Genomic DNA, 20,700 nt, shown 5'->3' on the forward strand with positions numbered 1-20,700 from the left:
AACTTCACGTATTGAATCCACTTGTGTGTTTGATGTCAGGAATTAATATATATTCTGTAAAGCATTTTCATCTTACGCAAATATTTTGTAGTTTGTATACTCTTTTTTATCAACTCATTGCTATGTTTTTCATTAAAAAGTCATGTCACGTATGGTATCAAAAAAACCTTACAAAATTAGTCCGTGTTTTCGTGACTCGCGCCCCATCCTAATCGCAATATGCGTCTTAATTCGGATTTGACAAACTTCAGACATTTGGCCCTGGTTTAGCAAAACTAACAGTCCAAAATTTTACGACATTGCCGACAACCCGCCCCTTCTTTTCTGTCTTTTGTATACATGTGAGGCTGATTGTTACATCTAAATTTACAATCTAACATTCCATACTCCTAACACGCAACGCAAGTGCTCAGGTACAAGGCAAGTGCGCAGGCATAACGCGAGTGTTTACAAACTTCGAAATAGTCAAACACAGAGACGTGGCCAAATAAAATACCGATGACACATCCCCTGGGTCTATATATACATCTACACTTATTATACAATTCAACATTCTCGCTACAGACCTGAATCCACTGCTTCAACGTTTTAATTCAAATCTTAACAAGCATACTTAAAATGAATTTTCTTTTACCCTATCTACTACCATAAGATGACGTCATTCGCCTAACCGTATAATTGATAATAATTTTTAAATCACCAAATCTTTCATATAGGTCGGTCTTCCAATCCTGAAGTCTACTATTTCTACAATCAAAAGTATGTAATTTCCATATTTCTCCGAATAGAAATTTAAGTAGGATTTCTAAGATAATTTCATGGCAAAATATGAGATTATTTAAATTAAATCTATTTAGATGCTTGATCGATGAGTCTTCTTGGTAGCGTTGCTTGCCGATCTACTTCTCAATGAAAACTCAAATCACTGAACGGGTGTGTCACTGACTTCCATAGGCACTTTGTAAAGTGGTGATCCCTAGATTACATTGATGTAGTAAGAGAAAACTAGATGTGAACTGAATGTGCTCACGTGGTTTACAACATGTTCATATAGTAGTACGCTTCACTGAACAATCAAATACCTGTCAGATCATTATATATAGCAGGTTTCATCAAGTTTCGCAGAATACTCTCGGAGTTATATCACTAATTACAAAACTTCATTTAATATGCAAATGGATTATTTATCAACTTGACACTGCTCAATGCTTCTCAGTACAATTAGATATCTATCAGATCAATATTTGCAGCAAGTATCATCAAATTTGGTGTAGGAATTTCGGAATTATATCACTAATTACAAAAGTTCATTAAACATGCAAATGGGCAGATAATTGACGTGACATTCACAGTGTCATCATAATGTTATGAGATTGTCATCTGCGAAAAGTTTCATAAAATTTTGTGCAGTAGTTCTTGATATATGTCGACACTGTCATTACTGTCTCCATAGGAAAGCATTACGTGTATGTAAAAAAATGACTGTCCATAACTTCATTAATATGCAAGCCACGTGCACACTAACCAAAATCTTATCAGTTCTTGTCATTAGCATGTGATAGCTGTCTACCAAATCTGACTTGAATTCGTTTATGCGTTCTTGAGTTATCGCGTAAATCGACAGACAGACACACAGAACACACACACACACACATACACCCACAGACATCGCTACGACATTAGGTCACGTGTGTAACACGTGAGCTTAAAATGCTGATCACAAACAACTTTGAAAAATTTCCTTCAACTCTAAAATAGCTACAGCTTAATTAAATTTATTTCCTTGATCGTAGAACGACAAAGTATTTTGTTGGATATTAGAGTACTTAGCTATGAAGGTTTGATATATCTATATGGCAGGTACGGAGGCAAATAAACAGCCGGTTGGGAAATAGTAGGCAAAATGTTTAAGTAAACAGCTATTTGACTAAAGAAACATCTAGTCTGTCAGAGATAAACCATCTAGTTTTCTACAAACATCGCCTATCCAGAGAAGACGTTGGTCACATGGAATGGGACATGTTATTTAGACCAGACAGTCTGCCAGAAGACATTTCGATAGCTAATGGAGAGATTAGAAAATATAAGTAACGTTGAAGTTGCCCGCAGACTAGATAATTACGAAATCAACTTCGTGTAATTCTCAACGAAACTTTTGAGTAGCTCTTGTTTAAGGAACAAAAGGGTAGGAATAAAAACGCTTGTTGACCTTTGAACCCACAGCAACGTGAGGTAAACTGAGAGAAGTTCAGTTAAAATATTACTGGCGATGCATCACGACTTTGAGCGCACAGTCAAGATCAACGATAAAGTTTACAGACTATGAGGGGGGGGGGACTATGAGGGGGGAGTTACAGCTATTCCCTCGGTCTGTCCGAAGTGGGAATAATCCAAGTCATCATGATGTCCAATTTTTAGGAAGGTATAAGGGACATCCCTGCATTGGTCTTATGACGTAATGCAAACTATTGAAAAACAAATATGTTTATTTAGACCAAACAAAAAATACGTGTTTCCAGTAATTCGATTTGCCCTGGAAAAAGCGGCTGACCCTTGATACTTTTTCCAAATTTCGAAATTTTTTTACAGTAGTTAATAGGTCTTAGCCGACAAAAATAAAAATAGAAATAAATTTCGTCCGACCTGCCTACGTACCCTAATTTTCGGAGACATGTTTACGGAAAAGCACACTGTTTTGATTTGGCCTTAGTGTTCAAAATGCACGTGACAACCACGAGATATATGCAATGATGACGTAAGTAAACTACGCAATGTCTTTTGAAATGTTTCGATATCACTGTTATCAAACGGCTAACTTTTTCCAGTGTAATGCGACGGGGTTATCTCTTCATTACCCCCATTTAATTCATTGCTGTCAACACAATTCATGGCTTATTATCCTCCATCTTTTCATTTCTCTCTTCATCTAGAATTTTAACATTTAGACACCTTCCCTTCTTCCTGCAATTTCCATGTTTTGTCGTCAAACCATCACAACATTCTGATCAAGTTAGGGATTTCATCCGTTCCTGTCATAAAACAGAAAGTGACGTACCTCCTTGAAACTACACTCTGTCCATGCTTGGTCATCCAAACATGTTTTTCATCCAATAACCCACAGCCCCTCCGTGGGTGAAGGAACAGTTAAACCGCGCCATTCTAATCGCAATACGCGTCTTATTTCGAATTTGATGATCCTAAGATGTTTGTCCCTGGATTAGCAAAACTACCAGTGCAAAATTTCACGATACTGCCGACAACCCACCCCATCTTGTTTATATGAAGCTAACAATTACATCCAAACGTAGATTAAAAAATGATGCAGTCATGCAAATTTCTTTTTTATCTATTTTTTTAAAAAAAAATAGCCAACCCCCTTTTGGAGGAATTCAAACATGTCTGCCATAAAGTAAATGGCTGCCATTGAAAGAAACTAACCTGAGGAACATTTCAGAATATTTATTGCACATATCAACTGATCGATAGTATGAATTCACATGAAGATGTTATGTTGTATTCGGCGCTCGTTTTTATTTTTATTATTTCATGATTTTTCCTTTTTCAAATCAGAAAAAGTCGTGACGTGCATGTTTTCACACGACACGCGCGATGACGGGAAACAAAACACTTTTTTGCCTTACAATCTAAATGTCCACATCTCTTACACACAACGCAAGTGCTCAGGCACAACGCAAGTGCTCACAAACAACGAAATAGTCAAACACTGAGACATGGCCAAACAAAATACCGATGACACAGCTCCTAGTTCCTGGCATACCGTTACACTAATTATACAATTCAATATTCTCACTACGGACCTGAATCGACTGCTTCAACGTTTATTCAAATCTTAACAACCACACTTAATGATGACTTTTCTTTTACCGTATCTATTTCCATAAGATGACGTCATTTGCCTAACCATATAATTGATAATTTTTAAATCACAAGAATTAGTCATATAAGTCGGCCTTCCGATCCTGAGGTTACCATTTTTACAATGAAATGGTTGAGAAATAGTATGCAAGATGTTTCAGTAAACAGCTATTTGACTAAAAGGAACACCACTAGTCTGTTAGAGATAACTATCTAGTTGTCTACAAACATGCCTTTCCAGAGAAGACGTTGATAGAGATAAATGGACGCGTTATTTAACGTTACACGGTATACACTTTATTCAGACCAGACAGTCTGCCAGAAGACATTTCGATCGCTAATGGAGAGATTATAAGTAACGTTGAAGTTGCCTGTAGACTACATAATTACCAGACAAAGTTCGTTTAATTCTCGACGAAACTGTGAGCAGCTCTTGTTTAAGGAACAAAAGGGTAGGAATAAAACACTTGTTGACCTTTGAACCCACAGCAACGTGAGGTAAGCTGACGGAAGTTCAGTTAAAATATTACTGACAGCACATCACGACTTTGACCGCACAGTCAAGATCAACGATAAAGTGTACAGACTTTGAGGAGGGAGGAGGGGGGCTTTACAGCCATTAGCTCAGTCTGTCGAAGTCAGTGTTGTCCTTATATTTAAAAGTAGCCGGGTAATTAAGAAAGTAGACGGGTGGACTGCGAGGAAGCGAAGCGGCCGAGCAGCGAGTGAGCGTAGCGAACGAGGGGGGAAGAGCGCGAGAGGGGGGTGTCCCCCCTCTCGCAAGGCGAAAAATGAAATTTTGGAGTGGAAATGGTGTTCTCTGGTGGCATCTGAGGTGACATTTACCTGAGACTGAAACAGTACTTTTGTTTTGTGTCTTAGACGTGGCTCACATACAACAAAACAAACAAACATGATTTTGTTTTGTTTGTATGACACACTTATGGTTTTATTTGCAGTGAAGATGTAACATTTAATCTTAAATTACCCGCTGTCTGCTCATTTCATTGCTCATTTCCCATTCTTCATTACCACATAGTAGTTTCCCCAAAACCATCAAACTCATTCTATTCTAATCAAAACAAATTCGCTTTTGTTATGAAAAACATCGGTAAGATAATTCACTGTTACAGTGTTCGCATTTACGAAAAAAATGTGTACATGTATATAGAAAACTCATAACAAAGAAAAATGCGTAGAGTCGATCAATACGTAATAATATTACGCATTGGATTGAGTCTCTACCCATTTTTTCATTGTTATGAGTTTTCTATACGCAAACGATAATAGTAAAATGTTTGCGAAAGGACTCTCCGCGACTGAGCTTAGGCGACAACCAGACGAGACGAGTACGTGAGATGAGTGAGATGAGTGAGTGTTGCAACATTTCTGTCAATCATTCATTTTGTGTGGAAAGTTTCGGATTCTCTGAGTGTAGTCTGAAAAATCGGCATCGTCGAGTCCGAGGTACGTTACCATGTCAGTTGTGCCTATGAACTTACTACGTTGCTAATTTTCAGGCTAGCGATAGTTTCTGAAACTTCTGACACAAAGTGAGTGATTGACAGAAATGTAGCAACAAATTAAATGCAAACCGCGCACGATCAACGCGTCTCGCTGTCCCCAGCTTTGATCAAAGCAGATATGCAGCATGTCGTCGGAAGGAAACAACTCTATTTTCTTTCAAATTTGCTCCACGAGTCCGTGAAAAAAATGATTCAGAGGGTCCATCGAAATACACTATCGGGCAACCCAACACGGACAACATGGAGAGGCGCAGTCGGAAATTGAAGCCAGGGGATCAGCGCCACGGTGAAGCCGTGAGCCGTACGCGTGACGATGATGCGCCGGTCGGCAACGTTCAGCAACACACATGCCTGTGACCGTGGTTTCCTAGTACGTAAAAATAATCAATGAAAAAATACCCATTCAAATAAACAGTTGCTTCTAAAAAAATCAGTTTTAGCTCATTTTGTTTTAAATCTAGAAAATGTCGGTATTGCTCTGAGAATAACTTGACTTGTTAAGAAGATCATACTCGTAGTGACCTTGACGTTTGCAGCCAGCGCGGCGGCGGAGAACTAGCTACAGTCTCATGAACTTCGAATCGTCGATCAAAATCACATCTTTTCGGCGCTTTTTTCTCACAAATTCAGCGAAATTGAAGTTTTTCATACATAAACTAAATATATTTTTGGAATTAAGTATACCTTTCGAACGGGCTTTCTTCGGGAAAAAATTTTCCATCGGCAAGATGCCAGTGGTCGACACCACATTTCTTTTTGACGTCATTGCTAAAAATCATGACCTAAAAGATGACCTTCATACTAATCAAACCAATTACACTGCTCGTAACAAAGACAACACCATAGGCGCGTCCATCAGCCAATCACACTATTTAACAAATAAAAGATCGGGCTCAAAAAGCCACAAACGGGTATTTAGAAACTGTTTTATGTTTGTGCAGTTCCATGCGGGGAAAGGGGTCGCGAAACTGCTGATCGTACGTGTACGTGTGCCGTCTAACAGCTGGCAGTGCAATCCCGAAATTACAGGTCTATAATAGAGTCTATAAAAATAATCTAATGACGTTAAAAGTAGCCGGGAAAAAATGCAAAACAGCCGGGTTATTTACCCGGTACCCGGCTTCTAAGGACAACACTGACTTCGCCGAAGTAGGAATAATCATCATTATGACGTAAAAGGGATATCCCTGCATTGGTCATGCGACGCAATGCCATCTATTGAAAAACAAATATATTTATTTAGGCCAAATAAAAAAAAAAATACGTGTGTTTCCGGGAATCCGATCTGTCCTAGAAAACGCGGCCGAACCTAGACACTTTTTTCACATTTCAAAATAAAAAAATGAGTAAATTGTCTGAGTTTTAGTGTTTTGAATGGATCTCATTCGACAAAAACAAAAATAAAAATATATTTCGTTCGACCTACCTACCCACCCTAATTTTCGGAGGCACGTTTCCGGAAACACATTTTTTATTTTCTGTTCGCCTTAGTTTGCAAAATGCAGATGACAACCGAGAGATATAATTCAATGACAACGCGAGTGAACTATGCGATTTTCTTTTGAAATGTTTCGATACAACTGTTATCAAACGGCCAACATTTTCCAGTGGAAAGTATTGCGATGGGCTCATTTGTTCAGACAATTTGTTTTATTCTGTGTGTTCAACACAAGACATGTCCGCACGCATAACCTCCATTTTCTCACTTCTCTATTTATCTGGAAATTCATCCTTTAGCAGCTTTGCCCCTTCCTGTAATTCCATGTTTTGTCGTCATACCACACAGCCTTCTGATCAAGTCAAGGATTTCGTCCATCATTCCTTTCATGAAAGAAATAGTGACATACCTTCGTCCAACTTCTCCAAACACGTTTGGCATCAGATAAGCCGATCTTCATACATTACCCTCGGTATTTCAAGAATCCACTGCCTTGCATCCTTATCGTGCTTTTCAAAAATTAAGTTGATTCCATGTCCACAGTTTTTCTGTTTACAGAATCATTAGAATTATTTACAAAACAGGCACAAAATGAAGTGTTAAGTCGGTCAAAATCTCATCTTGCTTACAACTGATTTCGTTTGAGGCAGTATTCGCCTCAAAAGTGAAAGACTTAAACTTTTGTTCAAACTTTCCTGAATGAAACTTTCAACCATTTCCTTAGCAAATTAACAACAAAAATCTGGGTCATTTTGAAAAGTTTGGAACCAGCGAAACAAATAACCCAACATTTTGCGATATTTGGAATTCAAAGTGGCCGCCATTCCTGTGTTAACTCTATGAGACAAAATTAAATTTTGGATTTTCGGAAAACTAAGACGGTTAAAGTTTTTTCTTTATCCAAAAGTTTTAAAATTAGCCCCCACAAGCGGTAGATTAGAAAAGAATTGTAGAAATTTGACAGTCCGACTATCTGTCCCCAAGGCGTTCTACCTTATTAGTAATTATATCCATCTAGCCATCTATAGGCAAAAGGCGGTGTATTTTATTACGACTGGTCCGTGATAACTGTTTCTTCACACACTGCTTCCTGTTAATTTTGTGATATTAGAAAAACGTATCCTATAAAGCCATTTTCATCTGGCATTTTGTTTTTTCATTTATACTCATCAAATCAAAGTACCGATATGAATTTCTTTAATATAGTGATGTTACTCGCTACTTTCAGCCGTTTACAGTTTACGACGAAATTAGGCAGTGTTTTCCACTGCTGGCGGGCCAAATCACAATGTGCGACCACAAATCAAATTTGACGAGAACAATTGTCCCTGGATCAAAATTCACAATATTGTGGACAATCTTTCCTCTTTATTCAATTTATCCATAGCTAACGACTGCATCTAGCTTGAAGGTTTAATTTTATGTATGACCCACACACGAAACAAGAGCTCACATGCAACACATGTCTATTATATTGTTCACAAACCTGGAAAGTGCTCACCCACAACAAACTAGTCCAAAGTAGACCAGTTGCCAAACATACAACAGTGACGCTTCTCCTGGTTCCCCTATAATACTATACACATATCCCACAATGCAATATTCTAGCAAGCGCAAAGGGCCTGAGTCCGTTAGTTTAACAATTGTTATGCTAATCTTCACAACTATACGTGATGAAGAATTTTGTTTTCTCCGATCTACTTTGACAAGATAATACAATTCGAGAAAAAATTAATTGATAATAATGCGTTTTAAATAAAATTCTTTGTTTGCTGTCCGCGTGCTTATAGGTTTTCAGAGAACAATGTTAACACTATTACAAATAAAAATATTATTTTTCCAAAAGATACTACATAAAAAATGAGCTTATGTTAATACACTTGTGTTTTCTGCCTGTGTTTTTTCCCTGGCTGGCTGGTAGGTTTTCAAAAATCCAACGTACGGCAATCAAAGAATTTTCTTTAAATGTCCTAATGTCAAGATCACGGAATGGTTCACATAAGTCAGCCGCGGCCATATCGAAGTCTTCCAAATTTACGCCAAAACGAATGAAATTTCTATATTACTCCAAGCAATGATTAACATAGGGTTTCTAAAGTGATTTTACGGAAAATATGTCAAGATATTTCAGTCAGATTTATTGAAATGTTTGATAAATGAATTTACTCGTACTGATGTGAGTGTTTCCTTCATGAAAGCTCAAATCACTAAACGGATGTGTTTGCTGTCTTACTGATTTCCATAGCCTCTTTGGTACGCAATGATCCGGTGGTGTAGTACATATAACAGAAAAAACTGAGCTCAAGCAATTCGAATTTCCACTCAGTTTTAAATAGCAAGTCGAATTTCCACTCAGCTTTAAATAGTTACCATTTCCTTTAAATCTATTTCCTTGATAGATGAATGACGAGTTATCGTATAGCTAGCACCTTATCCAGGTACGATAGACAGGTAAAAGACAAATAAATGACCGGTCCGGGAAAATACGTTCGACGTGGTTCAGAAACCAGTCACTTAACCAATTGGTCACAGACTGCTCGGCTACATTTCTGTGTAGCCAGGGACGAGAGATAGCAAGTCTACAGGTAAATATTTCGACATTAGAGATAAAGAAGATCCTTCTAACGTTGCTTTGCCCGCAGACTAGATAATTACGAGACTAAGTTCGTGTAATTCGTGACGAAACTGTGAGTTTCTCTTGTTTAAGGAACAAAAGGGTAGGAATAAAACGCTTGTTGACCTTTGAACCCACAGCAACGTGGGGTAAACTTGGGGAAGTCGTTAAAACATTACTGACGACACCTCACGACATCGAGCGCACAGTCAAGACCAACGACAAACTTTGTAAACTTTTAGGGGATCTTTCTGTTGGTCTCGAGTGTACTGTAAAATAGTGATATGTGTCATACTTATCTACTGAGAAAGTCTACCATTCTTCTGCCGACGATCACTTGTGAACATGTATGAAATCCAAACAGGGTCGGTCCTCAATTTTTCGAAGATACAATTACTTCCAAGAATTGTAGCTCTGTGAGCCGGAGCACATCTCCAGTAACATTCACGCGTAACTATTCTCTTTGCACTCGTACATATACCTGTTCCGCCTATACCGAGCAAAGTTCACCGAAATATTGCTGTGCTCATGCGCGAACAGCCATGTTTATTACCATTGATGTAAATCATATTTATGAGGTGCTTCCATGTCTTATCTTAAGTACCTTTTCCCTCTAAGTCAACTTGACTTGTTGGAATTGAAAAGAACGTAAAATCGTGAGAAATCTGTGTAGATCGGAACCCGGTACTGAGGAGGAAAGGAATACTTTGTAAAAACCCAAACGAATATATGAAAGATATGCACGCACACTATTTTCAGGATTATTGCCAGCAAAATTTGCAAATCGTTTGACACGTTTTTTATGACTATGATTTTCCGTCTTCATCAACATTATCTCCACGAGTTCTACTTTTGGCCATATTACGCATCGGAACGAAGAGGACGGGGGTCAAAGGATTGTAAAATATCCTTATCATGGCAAAACTTTCAATGTTGAAAATAAGCTATCAGGCTTCTAAAACAATATTTTTGGAAAATTGCTATACGTGAGTGTGCTATAACCCTTATTTTATTTGTACCTTGATTTCTGCCTTCACTCTGCAATACTGAAAAAGCACAAATTATTCACGCAGATCTAATTTCGAGGTAGTAATTAAGTGGCGTCGCCGATGATATTTTAGCATGATTGAGATCTCATTCAATCAGAAGCATGCATAGACGCAATTTACAATCAAACAGCGGCCTTTCCGAAACGTTACAGGGTTGTCAAACCTTTGGTGGTGTACAAAACTCCGCCATGTTACATGTCAGTGTTAGCTTTCATCGTGTTGTATGTAACAAAAATACTGAAAAATTGAAGATATTTTGAAGACATAACACGCGATGACAAGCGTGAATATGCCAGGGATGACGACTATTTGACCTATTTTCGACAGTTGGAAAAACAAAAACATTAGCGATGGTGTATGCAACTCCATGTCATTGTCAGCAATGGTACTGTAATGTTACCAGTTCAACACGTGACCCAATATTTCAACTCACGAAAACTTTAGTTCAGAAGTTTATACATTTAATGACATGGACGAAAAGCTTCTCGGAAGTTTTTTCCGTGATTGATTAAAGATCACAAATCATCAATATATATGACTAAAATATAAACAATCAACCCAAAAAAGCTTACAAACAAACAAGTAGTAAGGTATATAGCGAGAAAGTCAAGTTCAAATGGAAAAAATAAACATCAGGTTGCATTATTGTAATCCTTTGATGTGATCGCTCGCAGATTACGAGATTGAAAAAACCAACGTGTAAGAAAAGGACTCAAGTACAGAAGACAGTGAAATGCAATAAACGTCATCGTACATATTCATGATCAGATTTTTGCACATTCACGCAATATGAACATTCTTGTCTCGTCACTTAAATTAATGCTACATTTCATCACTGAATTGCAGCGGCTAGCTTGGAGCACGTTTTCATCGTAAACATGGAGGTAGCTATGATTTTTTATGTACTACTAAAACCTTCCACATATTGCGCATGCGCCATGGTGATACAATGCGGAATTGCGATTCACTGCTCTGCTATACAGTGTGTAGACCGACGTTTCAAAGACCTCCTTAAAACCCCTTACCCGAAATCACTTTAACTAGAGCGCGTTTCTTAGCGGAAGCACAAAAATTCAACCTGTCAGGGTCTGGGGTTGGGGTTATGCTAGCTTTAGGATTAGACTCGATAAAAAAATAGTATGGACTACCAAAAAAGGACAAGGAGCTATAAGGAAGTATTTTGCCATTTGTTTTTATTGCAATGTAGAGTCGTAACTTTATACTACTGTGGTAGTCTCATACACCGTGGGGCTTGGATATTGGTGAAGCTACATTCCCTCCTTCATCGTGGTGGAGGGACGGTGGTGTAACGCTATATTTTACCACTGTTGTGATGAAGTGGAATTTTAATTGGAGGGTATGAGCCGACGATTTTTCTTTTGGAACTTTGGCAAAAGGTACTTGGTAACACAAATTATGCGGTACGATAGTTTGGCACTGTGGTGTGGGTGCTATTGCTTGTCACTGAGATGTAAAATATTTAGAATGCTTGTACGGCGCACTACGCTAATATGCCAAAAGTCTCTTCCATCAAGGATAAAACTCGGAGTCCATCGTGCAACATTTTGGATTTGAGAAACGAATTACGTGAAATTTACCGGTGTTTTATCCAAATTGTCCCTGTAACCTATGCCTACCCTAATTTTTCGACTTTCACAACCCCAAAACGAGACAGTGAAAACGTTATTACTATACAGTCTATAAAATAGTCCACAGAAGCAGAAGGGCGGGAAAGTCTTTATAGTTTGGCTGTTCGAAAAACTGTTCAAAGGGTACCTCCACAGTTTGGAGCGTCGCATCTTTCGTTCGTTGTAACAGTATGAGTGTGATATTTCAGACTAAGCTGTGACGAAACTCCTCAAAATTGGCAGGTATGAAATCAATGTAGCTTTTTTCTTGGACCTTTGGGCAGATATTCGGATTTTTAATGTTTACAATACTTTTACGATATGCCATTTGTGTGAACTTATTTTGAAACCCGAGGAGTAATGAAATTTGATCATCTTCTTTTTTTTATGAAAATAGAAACTTTAATTTTCCCAACGGAGATAACACATGAATGGCGGGCACTTTGAATTTCCGTCATCGGCAAATTTAGGGTAATTTGTTTCAATAGAACCCAAACTTGCACTTTGACCCCTGATTTTCATTCTTGGCATTGGATGAGAATGGTTTAAAGTTTACTTGAGGAGAGTTTGAACAGAATTTAAATCTTTCAGTTTTGAGGCGCCGTAATACCTGAAATATACTGACGAGACAGGACTGTGAACGAAGACACGATCAATGTTTCGTTGCCATTTGTTTTCAGCAATATGTCATCATGCGTTCTCTTTTCGTGTTCGCAGTTCTACATGCTCATAGGTATATGACCAATTATCACTTCATTGTGATAGGAAATTATACAATTTGCAAAAATTCATTTATTCGTTCCCATATCAAGTAACAAATCGCCGATGGTATTCGATAGATATTGATGATAGTTTGAGAAACTTTCGACCGAGCGTTGTAAACTAGCTAATAATGCTTATTCCCACAAAGTTGAAGTTTCTGGTACATACCAAACGTTCCATTCGTCCCTGCCTTGATTCACTTCAGAAGGTAACATAAACAGATAAACACGGCGAAGTTTTAAAGTCAAACTGTGGCACCTTGTCTACACCGTGTGTTTGCGTCTTCTGAACGGGAAGTTGTGCAACTTCAGAGTATATATATCAACTACCTACCATAAACAAGTGACAATAAATGCATCAGCGGCAAAACAAAGTCAAGACTTCTTTCAAAATTCCCTGAGTAAAAGCGTTTTCATTTGCCAGGAAACACTTCAGCAGTTTCCTTATTTGTGCTTGCCGTAAATGCTTTAGCTGTTTATTCATAAACCTGGATTGTTTACCTGAAAAAGATAAAACTTCCAATGTCCAGGAAGGAGTCTTCAGAAGAATGGCTTAAGGCGGAAATTTTTAAACAGACGTCTTAAAAACAACCTTTTCTATTTCTGTAGCAGTTTTTGCCTACATATTTGTCGGTGTCTGTTGTAAGTTTTCATCCCCAAATTTTCCAGGTTACACCTCAAGGATGTGAAGGAGCTTATCGTTTAGGTGAAGCACAGATTTATCAATAAATCTCCGAGGACTTTAACAGAAAGTTGGACACAAATAGGCATTGTAAAACTGTCAAAATGACTCATTCTTAAATAAAACATATACTTCAGCGGCAGATATTGCATCCTGCACACTTATCATGATTTATCAAACAATTTTTTCGGCAGACTACAGCATCGTCAGAATTCGCTAAGTTTTTCCCGCGCCTTTATTCCACAGAAAGTGCCTTCGTACTATTCTTTCCAAAATGTTCTACGAAGAGTGTCTTCGTTCTGTACTTAATAATATCTTAACGTAAACGTTCAGCTTTCTGACATAGACTACAGTAAAATGATCTGCGTTTTTTTTCTGTTTGTATTATAAATTTAAATCCGGACTTATATTTATTTTAGCAACGAGTTGGTTAATTCAGCTTTTACTATTTGGACTATTTGGAATTACCGGTACAAATAATTACGACTTTGTCGAAGAGAGTGACACACTTCCTTAAAACACGTGCGACTTGAGATTTTCAAGTGACAGTCTATTCTGAATCTTCCTGCCCCAAAATCTTCTTGGACTTTCCCGATAGATTTTTATGATTTTGAAGTTTCACAGCGATTGCCCATTTCAAAGATTAGTTTTGGCCTCGAGAGGTGTCGCAAGACAAAATTCTCCCTGCCTGTATATGTGAAAAGTCTGTTCTACAAAGTGAATGTACGCGTTGTATCTTCGACGCAATTGCCGAGGGCGACACTAAGACACATTCAAAACATGTACTGTGTCTTGCGGTGCTGGGCCTATGGGTTTAGACCTCTGTTCTGAAAGATATGTCCGTGATTAGCTATCGCTGATTTACGAACCATTAACTAAAACAGACTTTTACCATTTTGTGTTGAAAAATTCACTATCCCCCATACTTTGATGCGAGGGTGAAGATAAAATTAACACAGTTTATAAATTAATGTAGTTAATAACTTGATTTGTATTTCATGATCATTTACTTTTATTCATCATGTGGAAATGAATGTCAAGTAAAGATCAACCGCTTTTTATCGTCATTTCACGAAGTTTATGAGCAAATATTTCATTATGAAGTCGACCAGCAACATGTTATTCTAGCTTGTTTAGGAGCTTGAGTAAACCATTACATATTTCTAGTAAAGTTTACGATTTCAGTAGGTCCTTAAAGAGATAAAACTAAAGAGAAACAATATCAGATGATGTCACAGGCCGGTAAAATAATTTCAATACGTAAAGAAATTAGGGCAACAAAAAGATACGCTTATTAGATTATTTTAAGACATTTTGTTTGTATCTTCCAAACAAACTGCTGCAATAAGTTCAACATTACTGGATATAGGTTTTGTGATATTGTATTTTCTGAATTGAAGAAGAAATATTTACCATAAAACACGATTATTTGGAACTAATTTGGGAAAATTGGATCTTTTGATTGTTCAAATTTATCAAAAGTTTTAACCATAAAACAGGTAGATTACAAAAAAGAAAAGCAGATGAGCTTACATTTGCAGATTAAATCAACATTACTACACTGTCGAATTATCCCAAATCATTTTCAACCGTGTTATAATTTGTTATGATGGACCACCCCTAATAGTAACATCCGTAAACTACGAGCGCCTAGCCACACAAATACATTGGGTTTCAAAAATGGACATGTTCTGACCGGAAACAGCGAGTATTTTATACTACCACAACGAGCAGGGAGATTTTTGTCGGGAAGCAGGAAAATCTTCTACCGACAACTTGAATGTCTTCCATTGTCGCCGACCGTTCCATTCAGAAAAGATTAATATCCCATACACATGGCCATACAAAGTGTTTTTCTCTTTTAATGTAGTATTGCACGTGACGAAAATCGAATCAAAAGGCGTTTGTAGTCAGAGTTTCCGTATGGCGAAATTCAAAGCCCCTGTAAAGAATAAACTCACTAGGAATGGGATGATAAGTGTGATATTTTCAAGAAAAGGGGTGTAGACTATAGGTGCGGTCAAGACGCATTATTGTTTGTTGTCGGAACGCGTACGCGCACGTCCGCATCCTTGTTCCTGTTGATAACACACACCTTCGTTTAATGGTTTTTATATTGAACGGGTTAATATTTAGTAGTTATGTCTGAAACATGCAATTTGAAATTATCTGTCATTACTCTTGCGAATTAATTATAGATGTTTCATAAAATTGGCTGTATAGAGCCCAAATGGTATTATTATTTCGAGGTGAAACCTCGTATGCAATTTTACCTACCCTTCTTCGTATTCCGATTTGAATTCATGTTGTAATTCTGTCAAAAGAACTAACGTATTTTGTTCAACGGGTTTTGTAGAGTGATAGAGCGTTATTTTACTTTATTTTTACGAGTTTAGACAGACTTTAATATCAAGCTCGACGTTTTTTACATTCCGATGCACTGTTTAATACCATTGAACGTATTGACCATAGATGACGCACTAGAATGCTCTCTCTCTCTCTCTCTCTCTCTCTCTCTCTCTCTCTCTCTCTCTCTCTCTCTCTCTCTCTCTCTCTCTCTCACTCTCTCTCTCTCACAAACTCTCTCTCAACTCTCTCAAACTCTCTCTCAAACTCTATCTCAAACTCACTCTCTCTCAAACTCTCTCTCTCTCTCAACTCTCTCCTCTCTCAAACTCTCAAACTCTCTCAAACTCTCTCTCTCTCACACTCTCTCTCAAACTCTCAAACTCTCTTAGACTCTCAAACTCTCTCAACTCTAAAACTTCCTCTCTCGCAGACACACACACACAGACACACACAGAAACACACAAAAACACACATTATTTTCATTTTATAAGATCAAAGGAGCAAATCGTCAAGTTGTCTCTCTTTGGCAAATACTTTTTGCATCTGAGAAGAGCCTTGTGGGCTCTCTTTGGCAAATACTTTTTGCATCTGAGAAGAGCCTTGTGGAAGTCCAATTCGAAGACACGATCATTTGCCATTTTATTCGGTATCACAACTATAAAAAGCTACAAAAGATTTCCCTAGTTTGAAGACTAATCACCATTACACATTTAGCATTTATAAGCGTGTTTTTATTAGTTTAGATCTTTTTTTTGTTTTTGCATATTCTTCCCCACCTTTCTAAAAATTCTTTGAGACATATTCCTGTTTCTATTTAAATATTTCATTCTGATATTAGGAGGACGTGCAAAACTGTGAGGTCTAAACTCCCAAGTTATTGGGCGTTTATATGATCATGTGACATTCATCTCATTACCTATAATACGATAAGAAGGATATTGATGACGTGGAGAGATGATCCCCGGGTTGCCAGATTTGGGGGATTTTCCTGTGCCGTGTTGAAAAGAGTGGGGATAGCTTCTCGAGTGACTCATCAGTCGACGTTCTTCTTCGAATTTCCATTTATTTTTGAGGTGCCTCGATTATACCATTGGAAAACTATTTAGAAACGCCCTCCGAAGATCTGTATAAATATGAGTGCAAGAAGCTGGACTTTCATCGAACCCTCTCCAACCTTCAGAGCAACTTGACGAGAATCACTTGCAAGGCTAATGAAGATGTCTTTCGTAAGTATTTTAACCAATACTCTATACCTTTGAGTGCTGTAATTTTTTTCATCAAAATTTTGATGCAACATTTCACCAATTTTTATGATTTTTTCTGTAATTTTATTTGATAATTTTTGACCACTTTTCATGGGATACTGTCTTTCATTAACATTTTAGGAAAGATCGGTAAAAATTGTCTGGATCTGAAAAAAAAAATGGCAGGCTTATATTCTATAAAGGAGACAACACTGACTTTGGCATTTCAAAGGGTTAAACATATTTTTGTACAGAATTGAGAGACCGTTGTGGCATACATATATTTTCAAGAGATTGTAGCTTAGCCTCTCAGATTTTATAGCAAAGAATACTATTCGCTGATTGATAGCATACGGACGTGAAATTTGAAAGGGCAGGAGTTACACTCCCTCATAGAGGTGTGTCTGTGTCGATACTCAGGAATGCAGTCTACATTTTAATGAAATCGCCCTGCTCAAAAGACTCGATGGACTCATTCACGCCTAAATGTTTACATGTCTTTAAAATTGTGTTGTCGAGTAGAAAATCATTGTTCGGTAGTTTTACACTTCCTTGAGCTCTGAGGAAAGCCAGCTACAGCGTCTGTGAGTTCCCTGATCTATAAATATGAGGTGATCACGTGAATGATCCGATACAAAAGACAAGTTTCAATACCTGTATATGTAAACGTTGACTTAGTTACATGGTAGTATTACAACTGAGATTTTGACGTCTTTTCTGAACTTCCTTCTACTTGTTTTCCAAAAGTAGGGAACTTGATGTTCAAGATTGGAGAATGACATCATTCTCCGATCTCCATTTTTTCAGAATTACCATCAGAATTACTGCCATTTCCTGTCATCGTACAGTCCAATTACTGCCATCGAATAGATTTTGATACTTTATTGAATTGGCTGACAACACAAATTTGTTCAGCCTTCCTCTAAACGTGATTTGTGGGTTTAGTATGACGTCAAAGTCACATGTCTAGAAACTTAATAAGTCCACTTGTTCCCAAGCCTACCAGTTATGAAGATCGGTGTTTCAACAACAGACAATTCAGAACGTCTTAACGGATTAATTATGCCAAATAAACTGACGTGTGTTTCCTTTAACCCGACCTACCCTATTTTAAATCCTCCAAACTTTAAATTTTTGTTCGCAATTTCAATATTTACGCATAATTTTGCCAAATTTGACTATTTTTATGGGTCACATCCTATTAAAAATGAAAATATAAAAAATGAATTCTCGACCGACCAACCTTATTTCCTCAGGGTATGTCAACGGAAACATTCACTGTTTTATGCCTAAAGATAATGACACATATTTAAAATAGTTGTGACTTTAATGGAATCTTCTCCCTAAATTTTAATTCACAGGTAACTATCGCCGTCGCCCTTCTACTGGCATTCGTAGGATTGGTTCACGCCAGTCCCATCAAACGTGACGTCACCAGTAACACTTGCACAGATTCGTATATCGAACAAATATCCGAAGCCAACAAGCTGTCGATGTACCCCCACACAAATGTGTTCGGAATGCTTCCATTTGATAATAACACATTACCAGTAGGGGGTCAGACACCGACCCCTCCCCCTGTATGCACAACAGAAATTGCAGATCCAGGCCATGCCCCCGCCGAGAATAGAAGTACCTGCCCTTACTACTACTCGTACCAAACGGAAGAGGACAGAATACCCCGTACTCTGACCATTGTCAACTGCGTCTGTGAATACTGCATCGCAGACGACAACAGCTTCCATCTGTTGAATACCTGTCAACAAATCACTCAGGCTATACCGGTATTGAGGAGGAAAGGCTGTATGGATGGTTTGTACAAATACGAATTGGAAATGGTTGATGTACCAGTGGCCTGTGCATGTCTACGCCCACTTGAAAGATCCGTCGATGATGATCTCCCCACTGCCCCTCAAGCCCCGGAACTTCCACCAGGCATAATCGGTTAACAAGCACGCTATGGAAGATATGTTATCATGTTGGTGATAGGACATATCTAGGCTAAATTAGAGCTATACTAGCTGTATTAAGAAAGATACGTTATCGTGTTAATGATGGGATATATCTAGGCTGAATTAGAGCTTAAAGGTTGTATTAGGGACCAAACTGGTTCAAGTTATTTAGCGTTCATTTTTCAGAATGCATATTATAGGTTAGTGTTATACCATGTTCTTCGCATCGAAGGTTTACAAAGAATTCACTAGTTGCCATGGTAATTGATATGGCCAATGTTAATACACCACATTATGGTGTACACAAAGTTGTCATCGTATGACGTATAACGTTAGTGATATTGCAACACTGCTAGCACAAAAGGAAACACCTTTATACGACTTTGTATTCCGCTCTTCTTAACTTTATACTCGCTGTAAATGTTCCTGTATTACAACATTGCCATCTATTTTGACACAGTCAGCAAATCTGTCTCAAAAAGGAACTGGAGAGACAAAAACGACACGCGACACTTAAAATTAAACTAACATACGCAGCGTGTTTTATTTTTGTTATCATTACTCATACCTGATTTTCCACATAATCAACAAACATGCAAGCAGTCTAAGTTTCTCATGCGACGTGTTAATAACAAAAGTTTCACTCGTAGCAGAAGCTTTTTCCTTGTTTGCAATGTCAAAGAGATTCTATTAATCGTATGTGATCTTCACCTATATTTGCTCTTTTACTCGAGAACTTATCCTTTTTAAAAAAGTTTACTGTCTTTTTTCTATAAAGCAATAACGTGTATTCTGTTCACCTGTTTATAGAGTCGCAATTAAATTGACGAGCATGAAACAATTTTTGTCTTCATTCCTATTCTATTAAGACTGCCCCTCCCTTTTTTGTTTCCCCAATTCAATTGACCGCACACCTTACACATTGATGTTATTCCGTGTAGCCGCCATTCAAAATACGACACCGCTCAGAAGCATTATTCAGGTAGAGTGTACGTTTCACTCAAAGAGTACATTAGTTCCTGTTTCGGTAGCAGTCACATCCGATGTTTTGACCCAGGAATCAAACGAACTAGATCAGTAGCTGAACCCGGATGTAGGTAGCTTAGATCATTGTGCATGTTGTGACCCTGTTACGCAGACAGTGCAATCGTAAACGCTTTACTATAGTAAATGTAACGGTACGCTGTGAAAGTGATCACTGTCTAAGTAGTCCGAGTCGTTGAGTCCATGTGAACATTTTAAAGTATTAGAGTGATGTTCGAATGGAAGCAAATTGAAGATTTGGACACTCACATATGTGACAATGATTCGAGTCAAATCAGTGACCGTTGAAATAGCATGAAACGGAAAAACTATTGCGACGATGACCTTAAGGCGCTATGGTAATACATTGAACGCCTTGCAGCATTTCACGTAAAGCACTTCTAAAGACAATTTGCAATTTTGATTGGAAAACGTCGCTGTTTGTTTACTTTTACACAACGAGAAGTGCATTGTTTAAATCTGGTCACGTTCAACTCCACACAACGTCTATATAATACATTTTAATGTCGAAATACGGAACGTCTTGATAAACTACCA

General features: G+C 37.8%; 1 protein-coding gene across 1 annotated transcript in view; it reads left to right on the top strand.

Annotated features, from left to right (window-relative positions):
• The window catches only part of LOC139133949 (interleukin 17-like protein), a 68,138-nt gene extending 48,215 nt beyond the window's left edge, over nt 1–19,923 (top strand). The window contains exons 2-3 of the mRNA XM_070700771.1: nt 16,997–17,149; nt 18,529–19,923. Coding sequence (XP_070556872.1) covers nt 17,135–17,149; nt 18,529–19,116 — 603 coding nt within the window. The 5' untranslated portion in view covers nt 16,997–17,134 and the 3' untranslated portion in view covers nt 19,117–19,923. The remainder of the gene's footprint in view (nt 1–16,996; nt 17,150–18,528) is intronic.
• The last annotated feature ends 777 nt before the right edge of the window (nt 19,924–20,700 follow it).

The sequence above is a fragment of the Ptychodera flava genome, chromosome 5 (assembly GCF_041260155.1).
Source record: "Ptychodera flava strain L36383 chromosome 5, AS_Pfla_20210202, whole genome shotgun sequence".
Lineage (NCBI taxonomy): Eukaryota > Metazoa > Hemichordata > Enteropneusta > Ptychoderidae > Ptychodera > Ptychodera flava.